General features: G+C 42.8%; 1 protein-coding gene across 12 annotated transcripts in view; it reads right to left on the bottom strand.

The window, feature by feature from the left end:
- Positions 1-22687, bottom strand: part of Prdm10 (PR/SET domain 10) — a 103086-nt gene that overhangs the window by 49286 nt on the left and 31113 nt on the right. For 7 of the 12 annotated variants that reach the window (XM_031343010.1, XM_031343009.1, XM_031343020.1 and 4 more), the window contains exons 2-7: positions 18751-18946; positions 16473-16637; positions 14174-14233; positions 6625-6835; positions 4924-5165; positions 2641-2844 (exon numbers count right to left, since the gene is read on the bottom strand). In XM_031343010.1, coding sequence (XP_031198870.1) covers positions 2641-2844; positions 4924-5165; positions 6625-6835; positions 14174-14233; positions 16473-16637; positions 18751-18819 — 951 coding nt within the window. In that variant the 5' untranslated portion in view covers positions 18820-18946. The remainder of the gene's footprint in view (positions 1-2640; positions 2845-4923; positions 5166-6624; positions 6836-14173; positions 14234-16472; positions 16638-18750; positions 18947-22687) is intronic. The other 5 variants (XM_031343011.1, XM_031343014.1, XM_031343016.1 and 2 more) reach the window with 3 other exon arrangements.

Raw genomic sequence — 22687 nt, 5'->3', positions numbered from 1 at the left:
TCCTTGTAAATAAATAGCTCCTTGGATGATGGTCAAGCAATCATTTTATTGATCTTATGAATGGACTATAGTCGAAAAACTGACAATTTTCTTAATGGAGTATCTTAATAGCTGTTATGTTTTAGAGTCAGGAAATACAATATTGCCATGTTCTAATAGAACTAGTTCTTTCTGTTCTTATAACTGTTTCAACAGATTATCTTTGAGAGATCTTGAACATTTTTTGTATTGGTTCAGAAATATTCATACTCTATAATGTAATGCTGTAATCAAAGTCTCTGTTTTATTTTGGTGGTGGTGGTGTGTATGCACAAGGGCAGGGATATGTGGACAAAGAGGTTAGGAGAAAGTCTCTCGGGAGCTGGTTCTCTATTGCCATCTTGTGGATCCAGGAACTGAATTCAAGTCATCAGGCCTGTAAGTGCTGGTCTCTACCCACTGAACCATCTCACCAGCCCTGGTTTTAAAACTTTCATCTTTTTTTTCTGCTAATTTAAACTAACAAAGATAGTAACTCATACTTTGCTGGCTTATATCTTTGTCTTCTGCAATGTTGAGGATTCGTCCCAGAGTGCCACACAGCAGGCAAGCCTTCTCCACCAAGCTGTATTTTTACACATTTTTTTAAATTATTGAGAAACATTTAAACATGTCTTTACTACTTGTTTTTTCCAATTATGCTCTCTTCCTGCAATTCTCCACCTGCATCTAGTGAGGCTGGAGATACAAAACACTGCTCCTGTGTTCACTTGTAAACATGGGAGTGATTACAAAGACCTCTTCCATTCAACTGCTTCCTTTTTATCTGTTTTGGTTGGTTGGTTGAGCTCTTCCCCCCAGCTCCCCACCCCCAAGCAGGTTCTCACCATGTAGCTCTGGCTGCCCTACAACTATCTATGCAGAGCATCCTGGCACTGAACTCTGCCTCCCAGTGCTGAGATTAAAGCCATGCACTACCATGCCCAGCCTTGTTTTATTCTTTGTACTGCTAGGTATCAAGCCTGGAGTATTGCCTATGCTAGGCAAGTTCTCTACCCCTGAGTCAGGTTCCTAGCCTTGGCTATTTATTACATCTTACCATTCTTCTTTGGATCTGCCCAGCATCACCCCCATAGCTCTATCTGCTGTTTCAGAGAGAGAGAACTGCGGATGCAGCTCGGCAGCTCTCTACCCAGACCCAGGTGAGAGGGATGAGGGAGAGCAGGTGAGACATCTTTCCATAACTAAGAAGCATTCTTTTCATTCTTTCAGGCCTTTCTCTTTATTACAAAATGTACTGGAAGCTCTCTTGGTAGTATAAACCTGTAATCCCAGAAGCTAGGAGAAAGGAGCAGTAGACCAGGAATTCAAGGTTACTCCTTGGCTACATAGTGTGAATTAGAAGCCAGCCAGAACTCTGGAAGGCCCTGTCTCTTATGGTTCCTGATAGATAGACCACAATCCAGTGGATGCCCACCCCCACAGCACAAATCAGAATCAATGCGCTACTAATTGTTTTTTAAAATATACAAATTTGAGGGGGCAGGGAGATGCGGACAGCTCAGCAACAAGTTAATGGGAGGAAGTGGAAGTAACTATCACAAAAATACATTGCATGAAATTACCAAAGAATTAATAAAAGTATTTTTAAAGACCCTAACACAAAACACACAGAACTTCTGTGTCAGCTGATCACAGTGGAACATGCCTATAATATCAATATGAGGAGGCCAGGCTAGGCACATTCTCATTTAAGGGCAGCCTGAGCTGTGCAGGGAGACCCTCAGGCCTGGGTTGTAGCTGAGTGGGTGACTGTCATGTAAAAGTACGGAAATTTAACCCCTGGCAGTGCAAAAGAGAAAAAACAAAACCAAAAAACCAGAATGTTCATGACATAGAGAATCATAGCACAATTTTTATTATGTCACTGAGTTCATGAATAAATTCTAACAATTTTCCTCAAAAATTATTTCTGAAATCAGAAGCCAGCACATAAAATTTCTTTAAAAAAATAAATTTTTAGATAAGGAAGTCTTAGGTATACATCTGAATCTCACTTTATAAAATCTCTCATTTCACACGTAAATCTTCCTCAGTACATACACTGGCATTGGCAATGTCAGCCACCCTACCACCACCACCAGTCTCCCCCACAGTGAAGGCTTCACCCCACATTGAGGGCTTCACCCCATGCTTCACACCCTGGTGTAGGCCCCTGACAAACATAAAAAGTGGCCTATTCCCATTCTATTTCATTGACGAGATTACTAAAAGTCTACAGTGCACAGTACAGTCTGCCCTGCTTGCTCAGGGTTCCAACAACAATGGAATGAAAATACATGAATAACATCACCATCTGTACTGAAGCCCATACATTAGGCATAATGACTATTTACATAGCATTTATCTTGCAGTAGATATTATAAATAGCCTAGAAATTATTTGAAATATGCGTGAGGACATGCATGGGATCTATGCATACACATATGTAAAAGGTTTGCGCATCCACAGATTTTTGTAACTGTGAAGGGGAGGGATCCTGGAAGCAACAGGAAGGCTGAAGTCACTCAATAATAGAGAATTATCAGGAAAGGATCCTTTCATAGGAAAGAGCCCTAATCATCACCCTGGCTGCAGGCAGTTGCGGATCCAGTTCTGTACCTTCAGTTCCTGCTTGGGCTCCACGTTCTTTATTGTTGTATAATACACATGGTGGCCATATTGGTAAGCTACCAGGTTCTGTTCTAGGTGGTTCTGGGCTGGGCGTACAAACATCATCCAGTTACAAAGGGTCTCATCGGACAACTCAAACCACAGATCTTCATGCAAATCCCTGTCTTTTCTGTCTCCTTTATCAAGAGAAACCTGTAACCGAAGAGAAGGTGAACTGAACTGGGGTCCTCAAGAAAGGCAATACACATTCTTAACGGCTGAGCCATCCCTCCAGTCCTGATGAATACGCACTCTTAACGGCTGAGCCATCCCTCCAGTCCTGATGAAGCATGTATTTCTTTTAAATAAAATATTTTTGTTTTATTTTATGCACATGCCTGAGTGTTTGTCTGTGCATTCCATGTACACAGTAACCCACAGAGGTCAGAAGAAGCATCAGATCCTCTGGAACTGTAGTTAGAGATTGTTGTGAGCTGCCATGGAGGTGCTGGGAACATAAGCCTGTCCCTCTACAACAGCAGCAAGTTCTCTTAACTGCTGAACTCTGCGTCCACCTCTGCCATTCCCTGTGAACTATTCTTTAATACAAAGAATGCCACAGGTCAGACCCATTCCAGGACTCAAAACTGTCTAAGTACAACTGTTCCAGCACACACAGAGTACACACAGCCACAGACGCCTCCCTATTCTAGTTAAAAGCCTTTCTTTTGGATGTGTAGCCCAGGCTACCCTGGAATTCACAATCCTCCTGCCTCAGTCTCACAACTGCTGGGTGCCTCAGCCACCACACCAGCTCAAATAAAAACATTTATTTCAGATAGGTTCTCATGTAGCCCAGGATGGCCTCAAACCCACTATGTAGTCAAGGATGACCTTTAGCTTTTGCTCCTCCTGTCTCTCCCTCTTGAATGCTGAGATTACAGGACAGATAAGCATTCGATTAGGTTGCATCTCCAGCCCTCCATCATTTTGTTTAGAAGAGAAAATGCAGCTAGCATGGTGGCGTGTGCTTTTCATCTCAGCACTTGAAATCTGTACATTTGAGGCTTTCTTGGTCTACATAGAGAGTTCCAGTACAGCCAGGGCTATATAGAAAGGCTCTATCTCAAAAAAAAAAAAAAAAAAAAATTTAATTAAAATAAACAAAAGAGAAAGTACACCAAGCCCCCTATTAAGAATTTAACTTTATGTTCTCCCTGGTCACCCCAAAAATTCATGTGGGAATCCTATAACCCTGATTACTCAGATGTGGCTATATTAGAGTCAAGACTTCTAAACGGGGTGATCAGGCTAACACAGCATCATCAGGCTGGCTGCAATCCAATAAGAGGGAGCATAAACACAAACATACAGGAGGGAAAAAAACAGCCTGCCAACATGTTCACCTTGGCCTGGCAGTCTTCTGAGCTTTGAGAAGTACATTTCCATTATTTAAGCTATCCAGCAGGTACATGCAGCATGCACATGTGAGTACATGCATGTGAAGACCAGAACATAAAACTAGGACTCTTTTTTTTTCTTTTTTTTTTTTTTTTTGAGATAGGGTTTCTCTGTGTAGCTCTGACTGTCCTGGAACTGTGTAGACTAGGCTGGCCTCAAACTCAGAAATCCACCTACTTCTGCCTTCTGAGTGCCAGGATTAGAGGCGTGTGCCACTGCCCAGCTTCCTCAGTAGCTCTTCATTTTATTCCCTCAGGCATCTTTTTGGTTCAGTCTAGCTAGCCAGCTCCCAGGGTCCAATCTCCACTTTTAGATTCCTGGAATGACAGGTGAGTCACCATACCTACTTTTGGTCATTGTTGTTGCTGTTATTATTATTTATTTATATGTGTTAGTGTTTTTGCTTGCATGTATGTACACCACATGCATGCCTGGTGCTTATGGATCCCAGAAGGTGGCACTGGGTCATTTAGGACTAGAGTGCTACATGCTATGAGCTGCTGCCATATGGGTGCTGAGCAGCTGAACTCTGCTCCTGAGCCTGCATGGCAAGTGCTTGTCTCCACCCAAGCACCCTGCATTGTTAAAAGATAAAACCCCAGCATACTACTTATAGCTCCCCCAAACTACCTGTCTCCAAACACTTATGCAATGTCTTAAGCAAATGCCATTACCATCTCTAGTTCACTGACGATGCAGACCAAGTTTCCATATAAGTAACTTAAAGCATGCAAACAAAATTAGCCTGGAAAAAAGAGACTTGGGGCAAAATATAAGTGCCTGTTGGAAAGTCTTAGCAGAACAAGTGCAGTGGGAGAAAGCCCAAGTTACCTTGAGATGAATGTAGCAATCTTTCAGCTCCGATCCCCTGACCAGCGGCCCCTCCACTGGGCCAAACTGGGTGCGCTTAGGAATCCGTCTTTTGGAGAACACTCCTCCAAGGAACCTATCTATGTAGAGGACCAGAGGCAGACTCGCTCTTGCCCGGGTGAGCACAGGCCGGTTAGGGATCGGATGCAAGGGGCCATGCTTTGGACACACAGAAGAATGTGCATTGTTACACTCCTCACACCCTGCAAGAGAAAGAAAGCTTAAAGAAAAGCCAAAAATGCCTTGAAGCCTCTTTGGCCAATGAAAAAGGTGCAGACCTAAACATTAACCCCAAATCTAAGTTTTCAGGCCAAATTCAGTTAACTCCTACAAGGATGTGAGCAATCCACTATAAAGTATTCTCTTTCACAGCCCAGTGAGAATGCTGCAATTTCCCCTAACATCATGCTAATCCCCTTATGCCTGTTAAAAGTAATATGTAACTCACAACAATTCCAGGCTGGACAGTGCTTCCAAACAGTAGACACAATTTACAAATCAATTGTAAGAAAAAAATAAAAGCTGTTAGTTAGATGTTGCAAAATCTGATGAGACAAAATTATTTTTGTCTTAATAAAGCTGTTGTGGAATCAACCCTGACAATACAGTTTAATCTCCTTCCTTCCAGTGAGTTTGAAAAGCTATAACACAGGAGCAGTCTAAGGCAAACAGAGAACGCTCTTCACTTTGGGCTGCACAGCCTTCCTTACTCAGACAGCACCATCGGTCCAGCCTGGCGGGACATACATTTTCAATCAATGCTGGAATTCTAAATTTGCCTCAAGCCAGGAATGCTCCCTCCCTTTTCAAGAGGAGCCCAGATACTCAGGGTCACAAATCAGAGACAAGTAAGCAGGCCAAAGAGAGTTCATGCTCATCACACCCCTTCCCCTCTGGCTATGTGGTGACCTAGTTTAGGTATTTGAAATTTCTACAATTCTCAAGTAAAGCAGAGTGACTTTGTATTAATATTTATAAGATAAATAAATTTCAGTGCATTTGATTAAGGAGCTGCCTTGAAAACTTATTCAAAGAAAACCAAAACAAAGTTCTTTGTTACATGGGGCTTAGATATGGAGTTGGGTACTGCCCCAACCAGACATGGGGGTGGTGCAAAGCCACAAACTTGCTCGCTCAGGAGAATGAGGTCAGTCTGCCACGTGGGCATGAAAAGCCACAGAAAGAAACAATGAACTGGAAGGTAAACACGGAAGCCTGAGCAGGCAGGACAGAAGGACGATTGAGGGTGTAGCATCCTATCCAGAGCTGAAGTCAGCTCTTCCAAGGCACTCAAAGTTATAACCTTCAGAACAAAGACAGCCTAGAATGCAGCAGTGCCTGAAAAACCTTAAACACTCCACGTAAGAGACAAAGAACACAGTGCAGAGACCCGACCTAGGCCAACTCACTGTAGCTATGAAGAGCCCCCAGTGTGGAAGCCTGGTTACCCACTTACTTGACCCTGGGAAGGTAACTAACCTCTTCTGGGTTTCAGATTCTTTATCAGTAAAGACAAAAAACAAAACAAGAGTCAGGACCTCCCTCCTAGGGCTGCTGGGAAGACACACAGAGATGATGTGCTAGTGTATGGGAAGGACAACTGCTATGCACATGACCACACTTGCACACATTTTCCCAGCAGAGTCCAGTGCCTGCACTTACACAAATCATGGGGGTCAAAAGGCCGGGGTGGGTCAGGCTGCCAGTCCTCCACATCCGTGTCTTCAGCATCCTCTTCTTCCTCTTCCTCTGAATCCTCATCCTCATCCTCTTCTTCTTCCTCTTCCTCTTTTGCATCTAGTCTGGCAATGGGGTTCTGCAGAGTTGCCAGAGGATCAGAACCATCCACACTCTCAATGGAAGGCAGCACCTGCTTAGATACAGATAATGAGGCTTGGACAGAAGCTTAAGGGACAAAGCAAGCAAGACATCTCTTTTAAGCAAACTAGGACCCACCTGCATGCACAACAAATACACTCTTGACAGAACATATTTTTTAAGCTAGTTTCTTGCAAGGCTCTGGAAAAAATACCTTTTATCCATAGGCAACTTTATCCAAGAATCTAACTTCCTTTCAGATGTCTAATGCCCTTGGCTTTTAAGCTCAATTCTCCCTCTCACCTTCTGCCTCATATCTGGGCAGACTGAGACAACTTTGACATGAACCAGTAAGAGGTTCAAATCCAGTTCCATTCCTTGCTTGCACAAGACATTTCACTTAGGCTTAGTGGACCTGCCCTACCTCCCAAGAGACTTCAGGTGCACACAGCATCTTTCCATTGCCTCCTGCAGGAGTTGCTTGTGAAATCTTCAGTCTTTTTATTTGAATTAAATCTGGGGCAAGGGTTCCTCCTTCCTTTTAAAAGTGACTATATTATGCAGGGAAAGGAACATATGGCTTTTTCAATTACTTTGCTTTTCTAGGAACTTGTGTTTGTGTGATGTATACACATGTAAGTGTGTGAGTGGGTACACTTGCCTCTCCGTGCATATATGCAAGTGAGATATGAACACTGGATTGTTGCTATTTCACCACTTTCCATTTTTTAAATCATTATTACATATATGTCCATGAATGCAGGTGCCCACAGAGGCTGAGGTTCTGGATCCCCTTGGAGCTGGAGTTATTAGGAGTTGTGAGTCACCTGATATGAGTGCTGGAATGTGAACTTGTACCCTCTCTCTAGCCAAGTAGTATATGCTCTTAACCACTGAGCCATCTCTCTTGTTGCATTTTATTTTCTGATGCAAGGTCTATTGCTGACCTTGAGCTCATTAATTCAGCTACAATGGCTGGCTAACAGGCCCTGGCATCTGCTTGTCTCTGACCCTGCAGCACTAGGATTACAGGCACATAGCACCATGCCCATTTTCATGTGGGTTCTGAGAACCCACACTCCTTTTCCCATGCTTGTACAACAAGCATTTTTCCCACTGAGCCTCTCCCCAGCCCAGCTTGTTATTTTTCAAAGACAGAATTACTATGTTGCCCAGACAAGCTCTCCAAGCTCTTAGACTCAAGTGACCTCCCTGCCTCCCAAGTATCTGGGACTACTCATTCCCCTTAGTGTTTTGCTTTGTTTCATTTTGTCTTCAGTGCTGGGAAGAGAATGCAGAGCTTTCTGCATAGGAGGCAAATGTTCTAGCACTAAGTATCTCCCCACTTCACTTTTCAAACTAAATACAGGGTATAACACGTGGTTAGGACAACTTTATAGCTGACAGCTCTCCTTTGAAACACTCTGAAAGGCTTAAGTGTTTTGGACAGAATAAAAGAAGCGAATATTCCCTGTGCAAATCAGGGTTGCAAAGAAGCAAACATTTAGGTGACATACAAGATTAATGTTGTTCATCACATGCAGAAAATAAATGGCACCCGGCAAAATGAGTGTTCATGCTATATAAGACCCTAAGCTCCTTTTAGCCAGTATCCTCTCTTCTGACCATATTAAACCCATGTCCTTCTTAGTCACTGAACCATTTAACTGTGCCCACTCATTTTTTCTTTATCTGTCCAAATGCTGGCTTCCTCCACTAGGATGCTATTCCCTGTCTCCCTTCAAAATGCAACCATGTTCCCCAGCAAGCCACATCTGATAGCCTGTCCCTCCTGTGTTCTGAACATCTACTGCAACTAGAACATGGTCTGCTCATCCAACAGCTCTGGGTCTCAATTCCTCCCCAGGTAGCCAGAACATCTGAGAAGAGGCTATCACATCTGCCCATACACATCTTCTGCTGGCCAGAACCTAGGCCTTTCCCCATGAGGTTCAGTAGAAAAATCTAATGTTTCTGTCATGTGATATAAATATCCAAGAACTCAAAATTCCTACTTGATTCCATCATTTTTCATACAGCCAAACTTCTAGCTCCTTGGTCATCTTGCCTGCTTATTCCTTAATGAGTTACACATGTCTATGAATGTGGCATCAGACCACACCAGCATATGACAGCCACCTTTCTACTGCCAAGTTAGTAGACTAAATTACTTAGTAAACTTAAACTCACAGATGCACAGTCATTTCCCACACATCTTCCCCCCTGATTTTTTTTAAGTCAGTCTTGCTATGTAGTTCTGGCTGCCCTTTAACTTGTGAGCCTCTTGCCACTGCCTCCTAAAATCTAGAATTATGGGCATATACCACTGTCTTATTTAGGGTTTTATTGCTGTGAACAAACACCATGACCAAGGCAACTCTTGTAAGACTTAACTCTTATAACTCTTACATTTAACTAGAGCTGGCTTACAGGTTCAGAGGTTCAGTCCATTATCATCAAGGTGGGAGAATGGCAGCATCCAGGCAGACATGGTGCAGGAGGAGCTGAGAGGTCTACATCTTCATCTGAAGGCTGCTAGGAGAAGACTGGCTTCCAGGCAGCAAGGACGAGGGTCTTAAAGCCCACACACACAGTGACACACCTACTCCAACAAGGCCACACCTACTTTGAAAAGGCCACACCTCCTAGTAGTGTCAGTCTCTGGGCCAAATATATACAAACCATCACAGCCGCCAAACCCCACATAGCCAGGCATGTTTATACATGCCTTTAATCCCAGCACTTAGGACGCAGAGACTGGCAAAACTCTGTGAGTTCACCAAGTGGCAGTGGCACACGCCTTTAATCCCAGCACTTAGGAGGCAGAGGCAGGCAGATTTCTGAGTTCGAGGCCAACCTGGTCTACAGAGTGAGTTCCAGGACAGCCAGGGCTACTCAGAGAAACCCTGTCTTGAAAAACAAAAAAACAAACAAACAAACAAAAAAACCCTCTCTGTGAGTTCAAGGACAGCCTGCTCTATACAATGATAATGGACAGGATATAGAGAGAGACCTTATCTCAAACAACAACATCAGAATGGCCTTGAACTTATGATTCTTGACACCACCTCCCAAGTAACTGGAATAACAGGCATGCAGCTGCATGCTTGGCCTGCATTTGTTTGACTATGCAGTCATTTAACCTAGACTTTTACAGAACATTCTACCTCTGTACCTCTGAGCCTTTCAGAACTTTTTTTTTTAAATGGGGAGGGGTTGCGGAGGGGAGGGAAGTAGCTAAATACATTCACTCCTGGCAATGGCCAGGCAGTGGTAAGTGACCTGTATGTGCCTGGTTTACACAGAAGAAAAGAATTTGAAAGGAAGCTACTCTGCCTCAGACTTGACACAGACTAGATGCTTCCTGAAGGTGGGGAGAGAAGGGGGTAGTTCTGCCAGTGCAAACTCCTCAGCCTCCTCAGCACATCCTGTAGGGAAGGAAGCAACTTCATTCCCACTCATCACCTGAGCTGTTCACTACTCCACCTTCTCTAAGCCACTTAAGCTCGATGCCAGTGTTATGGATGAACGTTATCTCCACCAAAGCACCGCATACACACTCCTCATAGAGCCTGTCTCTGTGCAGAAACCACCAAAAAGATGAACTCCCAACTCAGAGTTACTCTAAAGCTATAGAGAGACACCAAGAACTCTGGTTCGGCAAGGTTGCTGCTGGCTTCCCAACACTGCTGAGAAAGCTGGTATGAAGACAACCATGACAACCTTCCTGTGTCCCACACCTGAGTGTCAGTTTTGAGGGCTGATGCTAAAGCAGATGTGAACACAGAATGCTCAAAGCACAGCAAGCACTGTAGGAGAAGCAGGGAAAGTATCAAAGAGCATTTCTGGGTAAGACCTGTCTCTATGTCGACAGCACAGACCTGAACACACAGTGGGGTACTCTGCAACTCAGTTTAACTCAAATTCCCCTGCCATCTACTGAGCTAGGTATGTATCTAAGTTCCTTTGAGATGACCCCAGATGTCTCAGCCCTCAAGCCGCACACATGAAATTCAAGTTCTGTCACTACTTGGCTTTTCCACTATGCCACAACAGCCCCTGTGGAATTCAGTCTATTCAAGGAAGGCAGCGGCCAGGTAAACACCCCTACATTGCCCTCCTTGAATACTAGGCAACAAGCTAAATACATTCACTCCTGGTAATGGCCAGGCAGTGGTAAGTGACCTGTGTGTGCCAGGTTTACACAGAAGAAAAGAATATGAAAGGAAGCTGCTAGTCCTGTACATTTCACCACTGTGCAATCAAACACAGAGAAAGGAAAAAGAATTTGCTAAACTTACTGTACACTTTCTTCTTCCCACTTAATGCCACCCTGTGATTAATTCCAAATCTATATGATGCATTTCAGGACACGATTCATCTGAGAAGTGAAACAGGAAATGACACTGGGCAGCAATGAGTAAGACAGAATGATTTGTGGCTCCTACTGAGCCCAATTATCAAGAAAGCATATTTTCCTCGCTGTGTGTGGGAAGTCACACATGCTAATTTTTGGAAATAAAGAGGAGTGGGTGCTTCGATGTCTGTGTACCACTGCTACTCTCTTAAAGACAATGGAATGAACACACAAAAAGAGCTTCAAACACATCTTTCCAACAGTAAGGACAAAAAGGAGGCCTTTCAGCTCAGGCAGAAAGAGAGAAAGAGAAAGGCAGAGACTCAGACAGACAGACAGACAGACAGAGTTGGGGGTATAGCTCTGTGGTACTGTGTATTCTGCATGTACAGGAACCTGAACTTGACCCCAGCATGAAGAACAAGCCCAAACAAGGCTCTAAGCCAACACCTATAGTCACATTGTTTTATAATGCCAGGGTTCACAGAGCTATCTAAGTACAATTTTCCTTTCATACAAAACATAAAAGGACCAGATTGTTTCGGGAGATTGGAGAAGATGAAGGGCCCTTTGAGGTGTAAATGGAAACTAAACCATCAATTAAAGCATGCCTGAATAGTAAAACAACAAAATGCCATTTGTCCATTAGATTGTCAAGATCTGAGAGGAATGAAAGCACACCAGCGGTAGGGTGGAAACAGGCATCTGCATATAGTTGACAGGGATAAAAGCTTCTTCAGTAGCCAGGAGCAATGTACAAAGAACTGTCAAAATGGCTTTCTTAAACAAGACATGGCAGCTCATGCCTGTAATCCCAGCCCAAGAGAGGCAGAGGCAGGAGAATACCATACTCAGGGCCAGCTTAGGCTACCATGCTAAACCACTACCTCAAAAAACAAAAACAAAAACAAAACAAACAAACAAAAACCTTGTTTTCTTACTCATAAAAACAAATCTCAAATGCATCAATCAAGCAGAACAATGTAACAAATTCCATATCCTTGCCATTTAGATTCAAACCACTAATTGATCTCCCACCCTCTTTACCTCTCACTAGATTACTGTAAAGCAAAGTCTACACATTTTATAGACTATCATCTTTAAACAGTTCAGTGTGTGTGTGTGTGTGTGTGTATACTTCTATACAGTGGCCTTTATAGTTTACATATTATCATTTCTTTTTTTTAAAAGATTTATTTATTGTTATATGTAAGTACATTGTAGCTGTCCTCAGACACACCAGAAGAGGGCATCAGATCTCATTATGGGTGGTTATGAGCCACCATGTGGTTGCTGGGATTTGGAACTCAGGACCTTCAGAAGAGCAGTCGGTGTTCTTATCCACTGAGCCATCTCACCAGCCCACATATTATTGTTTCTAAGAACTTAGTCTTTTTAGTGTAATTAAAAATCCTTTAGTGTTGCTATTGTTCCTAATTGTCTCTTTTTTTTTACACTTGGTTCAATATAACCAGGATCCAAATAAAAACCATATACAGCATTTATTACACTAATACATCCAAGTTCCCCTCCTCTTCTTTTCCCTTGAGATTATTTGTAGGAAAAGTCAGGGGACAAAACTCAGTGGTGGGATGCTTGTACAAACAAAAACAAAACAATACAGCAACAAAATCCAAACAGGTTATCTGGATGGGATGTGGCTCCATTCATACAGTGTTTGCCTCCCATGCATGGAAGACTGGGACTCGACCCCCAGGACACATATAGTAAGTGTGATGTTGCATGCCGGTGGTCCCAGTGTATAGGAAGTGAAGGCAGGAAGATCAGAAGTTCAAAATCATCTTCGGCTACATGAGTTCACAAGACCCTGTCTCAAAATCAAAATTTCATTTTGATTTCATTTCATTTCTTCTACAGTAGATTTCACCAGTAAGCCTTAGACATCTTTTGACTCATCCAGTTTGTCTGCCATGCATCCTGTCAGCTGCAGAACACTCAACAGACTTGGTCAGATTCAGGTTTGGTTTTCTGGGATGAGCACCACACGATATGACACATCAGAAAGTATACAACACTAGGAGACATAGAGTGAGCAGCCATCCCTCTTCAGTCAAAGGGATGCTAAGGTACTTGCTACCATCTGGTTTGTCCATCAAAACACTCCTCATCAGTCTCTTTCAGGCTGCTATTGACAGCCACCACCCAGAACTATACTTCATCAGGGAAGGACAAAGGTGAAGGTGTTTACTGTCTGGAAAAGAAATTTCTCTCAAGTAACTGTCAAGGACTCCCCGAGCATGAAATTCAGGATGAAAGGCTTGTCAGCTTTCAGAGGTATAATGGTATAAGTGTTTCTGTTTGTCTCTCCCTGTCTGTCTCTCTCTTCCATCTTGCCTGAAACAAAGCCTAGCCATGTAACTCAATCTGGCTCAGAACCTGTGACTCTCCAGCCTCTGCCTCCCAAGTGCTAGTGTTATAGAGGCACAAGGTCAATAACAACAACAGTAATAGAAACAACAACAACAACAAACCCTTATGATCACTCTTTTATTGGAAACTTGAACAAACATTCTACTTGTGTGTGTGTGTGTGATACGATGAGTCACTACTATTTTGCTCAGGCTGGTCTTAACCAGGTGGACTCAACCAATCCTCTTGCCTTATCAACCTCACCTTTTAAAACTTCCCTAACCAAGCTGGGCAGTGGTGGCGCACGCCTTTAATCCCAGCACTTGGGAGGCAGAGGCAGGCAGATTTCTGAATTCGAGGCCAGCCTGGTCTACAGAATAAGTTCCAGGACAGCCAGGGCTACACAGAGAAACCCTGTCTCGAAAAACCAAACCAAAACAAATAAACAAAACTTCCCTAGCCACGCATTCTTTATTAGCAGGCTATTCCAATATACTGACTGCAGTGTGTTAGTATTGTACTCTGTTTTGCCTTCTTTCCATTAAAGAAGTTAGAGAATGTACATACAAAACCCAAGCACTCAAGGTAGTCTAAGGGTAGAAGGACACTGCAGGAACATGACAGCCACTATATTACTACCACATGCCACAAAGGGCTTTTCCTTACCTGTTGAGCTGTGGCATCCTGTTGGACATAAGCTACCTGGGCTGGATCTGTAAACAGAGTCTAGAGAAAAGCAAACATATCAAGAGATTAGACAGCTCACCTACACAGGAAAAAAATGACTCTGCTAAGCACCAAGATAACCCTTCTAAGAGAGTTACCTCGACTCACAGCTAGTAATCCTTCATTAATGTAGAAGATAAAGACAGTATGTTTGCACCTGGCTACAGCCTTTCATTCCCAAGGCTCCAGAGATTGAAGAAGCAACCATCCCAAAAAGCTAACAGGCTTTAGTGTTCTACTCTCCAGCAAAGCCCCTCTTGAGGTTGAATGTCACAGCTAATTAAAAAGGCACATCAGGCTAACATAAACACATGCCATGAACAAAGTGCACCACTCAGGCTGAAGTCTTCTCACAGGGAGACCTGTGAGTGGGTGAGAACGGACTGAGAGGTGGGGGTGCACCGGAGTGTCAGGAGCCCGGGTTGATAAGCTACTACAGTAAGAACATGCGTTTATCATCAGAAAAGTAGAAAAAACATATATTGAATGTATAGCCCATGGATTCTTTTTTGATAAAGCCAGGGGTTCAATAATAACAATTAGGAAGCTTAACCATGATAAACACATAACAACTAGAAAAGTAGAATTTCTGTAAGTTACAGCTAAGACATGGTCGTATCTCCAATCCAAAGAAAGTCACTCTGTCAAATCTTTTGAAAGGCTTTGATTTGCTCAAGACTTTCATAAACCTATGGGAATAAAAACTGGTTAAGCCTCAATTCCTCCAGAGGAACTGGAGCAAGAAGTTGAGATTTCTTCACTTTGACATTTTAAAAATTATGGAAATTCAGACATTTACTTAACATTATAATAAACTAGCACTTACATACAGGCCATTCTTTACACAGACTCTGGATGTACTTCAATACAGTCAGAGGACTGACACTAAACCCAAGCATTCCAACAGTACCACGTGAACATTTGACAATTTCATCTCTGTATAGGCTGGAAATGTATTTATGAGGTGAATCTCATTTTTTTTCCCTTAGAAGTAATATAAGCCTCTTGATGAAATATTGCACAAGGACAACTTTTATGACAAGGATCCTACTATAAAAATATGCATTTAAAAAAAAATGAGGGGCTGGAGAGATGGCTCAGCAGTTAAGACCGCAGGCTGCTCTTTTAGAGTTCAATTCCCAGCATGAACATAGTGGTTCATAACCATCTATAGTGGGATCTGATGCCCTCTTCTGGTGTGCAGGTGTACATGAAGATAGAATGCTCATATACAATAAATAAAACAAATCTTCAAAAGAGCCTCAAACAAACAAACAACAAATGAAGTCAGGTGTGGTGACACATGCTTTTAACCTAAGCACTAAGGATGAAGAGGCAGGCAGATCTCTGTGAGTTCAAGACCAGCATGATCTACATACATAATAGTGAGTTCTAACTCAGCCAGGGCTATGTAGAAAAATCCTGTCTCAAAAAAACAAAGTCTTGGGCCAATGCTACAGGCTACTGATAGAGCAGACACCTAGCATGCATAAATGGGTTTACCTGCAACACAAAATGAAGAAATAACAGAAGCACAACGTGCTGCATACTGACAATCGCCTCAGCCTTCATAGATGTATGAGCATGGTTTGTGGGACCTGTATACATATACTCTATGAAACACGTGTACACATGTAACACATTATAAACACTTTGTACACTGTAAAGTGCCAAAAACATTTGTGGAATATTTGTGTCTTTTAAAAACTCCAAGTCAGTGGCAAAACCTAAAAGCTATATTGTAAAGCTTTTGTGAACATATGCCACGACTTCTACCATAGTGCTATAAAGCAGTAAGTTACTAAGAAACAACAGCATGAGCTGCTAGTAGGGTGCTTTGCTCATACACTCAATTCAAATGATCTGTATGCTTTCAGTGAGCCAACTTTGACTGAACTATACACTATGTAATTAATAATCTACAGAACAAAATGCTTGGTTCTGGATACTCAGTAAAGGTAACAAATTGACAACCACCTCAGTGGTTACTGGAGACAAGGGCTGACATGAGATTTGGGTTCTAATTCATTTCTGCATTTAATTTAAATAAATGCATTGCCAAATTCTTTCATTTGTCAAATTCTCTTTCATTGCCAAATGCGTTATATACTCCTTGATAGCATAAATCTTATCTGAATGTTTACTGAATCAGAACATCTAGGACAACAACTGACCCATAGCAAATATAAGTAATTGGCATATTAATTAATAAACAAGTCAGAACCAATCCTTCACATGCCTGTGCAGCTTCCACAGGGTGGATGTACACCAGTGTGTGTTCTGGACCGTCCACTGATGTGTAGGAGGCACCATCTGCTGTATACACCACCTGCTGGGGTGGACGGACTTGGTCATCAGTGTATACAATCTGAGCCACAGTTCCGGCATCCGGAACAAAGTGCACCTGGGGAAAAAGCAGTCAAGTATGTAGCATCTGTCTTTATAAAGCAAAATCAAACTCACCAAGGCATACAGCCAACCAAGCACAGCTGAGCCTGAGACACCCCTAACACAAGGAAAAGAAGCCTTCATCCATGCTGAGCTAGAGCCCAGAAAGCAGGATGCTTAATGTCAGAGAGGTCACTTGAATTCTTTTGCCTTAAAAACACAATGCAAATAGATAACTTCTGATGACTCACAAGGGGGCAACTAATTGATCCTGGAAAAGCAACTGTAGATCCCTGCATGACAACACTGTTAAAATACAAAACACACATTACTTTGTGATGTAGGCCTAAAAGCAATTGCTTTCAACACATCATAAAAATTCTACTTTATAATGAATACTGATTTTTGGCAGACACATTAAAATAAGGTCACTTTCACTCCTACATGCTGCTTCATATGTGAAGGACATACTGCATGGAGCAAATCAAGAAATGTCACTGAATCAATGGATGTGGTGCAACTCCTCCTCACTAGCTAAGTAAAGAAGCAGAAAACCTTAAGGAAGTATTTTTAAGTGGTTCTGGCCAAGTAGTTCAGCTGTCCACAGGAAGTATTCGTCTGTGTCCTAAGACCTAGAGAACTAAAAGAATTGAGTTGTATAAAATCCTCTCCAAGTGGCTGGCAATGGAAGACTGACTGCGGAGGCCTCAGTGTGACATATGCCTCATCCTTGATATGGAAAGTCTACAGGTAGATAACCACAGCACACATCTGGGGCAGAAATAATTGATGTACTGACATCCTGGGCTGGCATCCTTATTCTTTTACTGACTTGCCATTGGTCCTAATGTTTTTATGGCAGTTTTCTCCAGTAGGAAATAATAGATTTCACAGATGACACATAAGCTATCTTAATGCCCAGAAAGAATGCTAGAGGCCAAACATAATTGAGCACCACAGGAATATAACAGATTTCCTGCTAAGTGATTAGTCTGTCTTCTATAGACTCTTCTCAATTTGCACCTGACAATAGAGCATAGGCATGGGGGAAATCGGGCTCACGGCACAGCTCCGCAGCTTTCACTGCTGTAAGGGGATCCTGTAACTTACAGTTTTCAACCTTCTCATTCATACCAAAGCTTTAAAATGGGAGACACACATTTACCTCAAAAAAAGGAGAAGGCTAAGCTTTTCCACTTGTCTTTTCTCACTTCCCCCCACCTCCACCTCTCTAAGTCTTACTACATAGTCCTGACTGCTTAGAACTCACTAAGTAGACCAGGCTGTCCTTGAAGTCATAGAGATCAACTGTCCACTCCTCACCTTTTCTCCTACTTTTAGATAAACATAGTATATAAAGTAATGAAAGTAGTCATCAGAACAGTTTCCATGAGAAAAACAGTGCTCTCAGTTATTCTGCTGAAAACACCTCTGGAACCACTTTCTCTAAAGTTTAGACTGTAGTCTTTAAGTCATATTATACCATCATGATTACTTACTACAGTGTTCATTATTTCTTAAATTAAGTAATATTTGCACAATTAAATCTTTCAAGGTTAAATTTCTGATTTTGACAATGGTACTATGATTATACAATTTAGTGAAAAACTGGATTAAAACCTCCTGTTTATCATATTGTTTAAAACTGAGTTTATGGGCCTACCTTGCCTCCTGTTATCACTTGGAAGGCAGAAACAGGCAGATCCCCATGAGTTCGAGGCCAGTCTAGACTATATAGAGAGTTCCAGGCTAGATAAGACCTTGTCTTAAAAGAAAAGATAGGGCACTTACTTTATAAACATCTTAGGTTTCACTACCCACGGAGAACTGAAACCCTTTACTGGCTAAGGTAAAGTAGTCAGCAAAAGAAGCCAGCAAAGGCTTGAGGCTTTCAGGATAAGGAGGGTAGTACAGCAGCACCTACAAGCAAGGTGCAAGGTGAGGTCTACAGGTTAGATGAGTAGCAAGTGCTAATGTACCCCTGCTTCTCCAAGCAAGTTCTCACGTGCACTCCCTCCCCACCACATTCACTACAGAGATAGAGACACTGCTATGTGTTCAGCTGTTTGTCAGCATCTACCCAACTGAAACACTGCTGCCAACTGTGAGCTGGAAGAGCCGTCCTTCACCTGTGCAGTGCTCTGTTCGTGGTCTGCAGACGTTGGCCACACATGAGCGCTTTCATCTTTGGGATCCATCTTCTCCTTGTTGGGCAGCTCCGAGTCTAGACCACCGACAGCAGCAGCACAGGACAGAGAGCACTCATCTGTGCTGTATGCCCTGTACACAGGTGCTCATGCAGGGCAGGAAGGTCTCCGAAGCACCCTGAGAAAGACAGGAAAAGGACCAAGCTTTAAGTAGATGGCTAATAAATTAGTTTCAACCACAAAGGGGAAAGAAAAGGTTTTGTTAAAAGGTAACATATCTCAGCAAAGGGATAAGAACAATGCATTATTTGTGGCAATAATATAATATAATACATACCTGCTGCATTTTGGACAATAGATGTATGTCTATATACATATACACACACATATATATATATACATACACACACACACACACAGGGGAACTACATATAGAATGCAAGCCTCATTATAAATACTGAAGGCAATCTCAGTTCTTTTGAGAAAAATTACTTCCCTGTGTATTAGGTATAGGTAAATAACAGACTTATGCTCTAATCTGATTGATGGATGTATAGTCTATATTTGTCTTTTGTTGTTGTTTTATGTTTTTGGTTTTTTAGAGACATGGCTTTTCTGTGTACCCCTCCCTGGCTTCCTGGAACTGACTCAGTAGTCCAGGCTAGTCTCAAACTCAGACAGATCCACTTGCCTCTGCCTCCTGAGTGCTGGGATTAAAGGCGTGTGCTGCCACCACCAGGCTAGTTAGTCCAGGATTTCTCCTGGTAGACATGACCTTGTGCACACTACCACTTCTACTCAAAATGAGGAGCAAAATAATAAAAATGGCAAAACGGGATAAACTGCTCATGAAAGAAACTGAATTTCTCAGCTCACGATCAGTCTTCCACTCTTCCAGGTCAGCCCAAGAGTGAGCAGTGAGCAGCCACATCTTTCCAAACACCAACACATGGAGTCTGTGCTCCGAGACTCTGCTTTCTAAGAGAAGATGCTTTTTAAAAATTACTTATTTATTTTATGTGAGAACACTATAGCTCTTTTCAGGAAACACCAGAAGAGGACATCAGCTCCCATTATAGATGGTTGTGAGCCACTATGTGGTTGCTGGGAATTGAACACAGGACTTCTAGAAGAGCAATCAATGCTGTTAACTACTGAGCCATCTATCCAGCCCCAAGATAAGACTCTTTAAAAGATTATTTTTATCTTTTGGGAGGGAAAAGGTTCAAGACAGGGTTTCTCTGTGTAGCCCTTGCTGTCCTGAAACTCACTCTATGGATCAGACTGACCTCAGAAATATACCTGTTCTCTGCCTCCCAAGTGCTGGGATTAAAGGCATATGCCATCACTAGCTTTAAAAACTTATTTTAGCCAGGCGGCAGTGGAGCACGCCTTTAATCCCAGCACTTGGGAGGCAGAGGCAGGTGGATTTCTGAGTTCGAGGCCAGCCTGGTCTACAGAGTGTTCCATTCACATACAATTGCTTCATTTTTATTCCAGCTGCATAATTTCTTTGTATGAGTATATTGTGATTTATTCAACCACCTTTATGTTGATAAATGTCTAAGTTTTGGAACCTGTGAGATAGCTCAGTCCATACAGTGCTTACCTTGTAAACACAAAGACAGGGTTCAATCTCCAGAAACCATATAAGGAGCCAATGTTGTAGTTGGTAAGTTCTAGGCCAATTTCTGGGGGCTGACCCCTGAAGCTGCCCTCTAGCCTCCCAAGTAAGTGCACATCTATACATCCCCATACATGCCAACCCTCACACACAGATGAGTCCTGGGAAAGCCATGTGCTGCCCACCTGGCCATTTAGCTTTGCTCTGATCTTTTACCATGTCATGATAGCACTTAACTCTGGACATATTCTGGCGTTATGAAGGTTAATCTCCTATTCTGTTTTCCAAGAAGATCCTGCAGCAATTGAAGTGCTGTGTACAATGAGACCATCATTAGTTTCTGAATGACACTGGTCCTCACCTACCCTGTACCCAGTACTCTGAGCACACCTGAGGCCAAGAGCTCAAGAGTATTAACAAGCACCCAGACAGCCTCAGCTGAAAGAAGCGTGGGAAGGGTGTGGACTCCTGGCCTAGGTTTTAGTAACAAGTTAGCTAACCTTGAGCCAATCTCAAAAGGGCCCTTTCTCTGTTTCCTCTGTAAAATGGAGGCCATGCGATTACTGACAGATGACATAAAGCAGTGGGTGAAAAGTGCTTTAGCATAATGTTTGCTACAAATAAGCAATCACATTTCAGAAACTTACCCAATTGTGTTCCAGTCTCCTCCATTTCTAAGCCTCTAAATTCCTTAGTGACAAGGAATATGTTTTGTTAACTGCGGACACGAGGAAGGACTTGGGTAAAGATACCTTACTGTGAGAATGGAGACAGAGGAGAGGATGTCTAACCCAGGTATGCCGAGAGATGAAGTGTAACAGATGTTAGGAAGAAAGCAAGCACCAAAAGGAGCAGGACAATCATTTCAATCTGAAGTGTCTTTGTTAAATCTTACTGGATTGGCCGGGCGGTGGTGGCACACGCCTTTAATCCCAGCACTTGGGAGGCAGAGGCAGGTGGATTTCTGAGTTCGAGGCCAGCCTGGTCTACAGAGTGAGTTCCAGGACAGCCAGGGCTACACAGAAAACCCCTGTCTCAAAAAACAAAAAAACAAAAAAATCTTACTGGATCAAGAAACGGCACATGATGTAAAACATCCACAACTACACAGAGCAGGGCTGGGGAATGGCTGGGGAGGGAATCGATTCTTAGCATGCACACAGGGGAAAGCCATGGAGCACTCAATCTGCTTCTAGGAAAGACCAGCAGTAACCTTTAGCAAGGAGGATGACTCACTGTCCACAAGGGCAGTGCCCAGTAACGTCCGAGCACTGGTAGCAAGCACAGCACAATATGGTCACAGGAAATGCACATTTGCTCTTTGTCCCCTTTACCTGGCAGGTAAATCTTAAGTTCCTAGCCCCTACAAAGGGTGCTAATGACACAGTTGATGTTGGCAGCCTGGGGAGGCCCATGATGGGTGCTGCTGCCAAGACAATATGAAAAAAAAAAAAGAGAGTGTGGATTCAGCCCTCTGAAGTTGCCATCTGTCCAGCCTCTTCAAACACCCTCTTCCCCATCAGCTTTTAGTCCCCATTCTGCCATCCACTCATTGTCCTGTACCAAACTCACAAAATGGGTGTGTGGGGAATGACACAGATAACAGACTAAAGATTAAATTTAGCACCAAAGGTCAAAAATGACATTTTAGCCAGCTTCAGGAAAGCTTCCAGGAAGAAGTATGTCTGGAGGGGGCAGGATGCCGTCTCCCCTACCTCTTGTTCTCTGTATCCAATCATCTGGAGTTCGCTGGCATCCTTTACAAGCCAGTAAACACCAAGAGTTCCCAGATGTCTATGAGCCACTCTAGTGAAGAAATGGAAGTCCAGACACAGGGTGGGGAATATCAACTTAGAACAGGCCATCAGAAGCACAGGTAACCTGCAATTGATACTGTTATCTCAAATAGGCAGCAGCCTTCAGAACTGAGCCACCAACCTGAGGGAGCTAAGCTATCTCCAGCATCCCAGCTAGATTGTATTTAGTTTTGTTTTGTTTCTTTTCTTTTCTTTCTTTCTTTCTTTTTTTTTTTTGAAACAGGACTTCTCTGTGTAGCCCTAGCTGTCCTAGAACTCCCTCTGTAGACCAGGCTGGCCTTGAATTTAAAGATCCACCTGCCTCTGCCTCTCTCCCAAGTGCTGGGATTAAAGGTATATGCTGGTTCTTTTTTCTTAATGTATCTCTTGGCATCAGCATCTTAAATTCAATAAAACATGGAACTAGCCGTGCAGTGATGGCACATGCCTTTAATCCTAGCACTTGGGAGGCAGAGGCAGGTGGATTTCTGAGTTTGAG

This window comes from Mastomys coucha, unplaced genomic scaffold (assembly GCF_008632895.1).
Source record: "Mastomys coucha isolate ucsf_1 unplaced genomic scaffold, UCSF_Mcou_1 pScaffold23, whole genome shotgun sequence".
NCBI lineage: Eukaryota > Metazoa > Chordata > Mammalia > Rodentia > Muridae > Mastomys > Mastomys coucha.
Note: the sequence above shows the minus strand (reverse complement) of the source record. Positions and strands in the feature narration are given on the sequence as shown.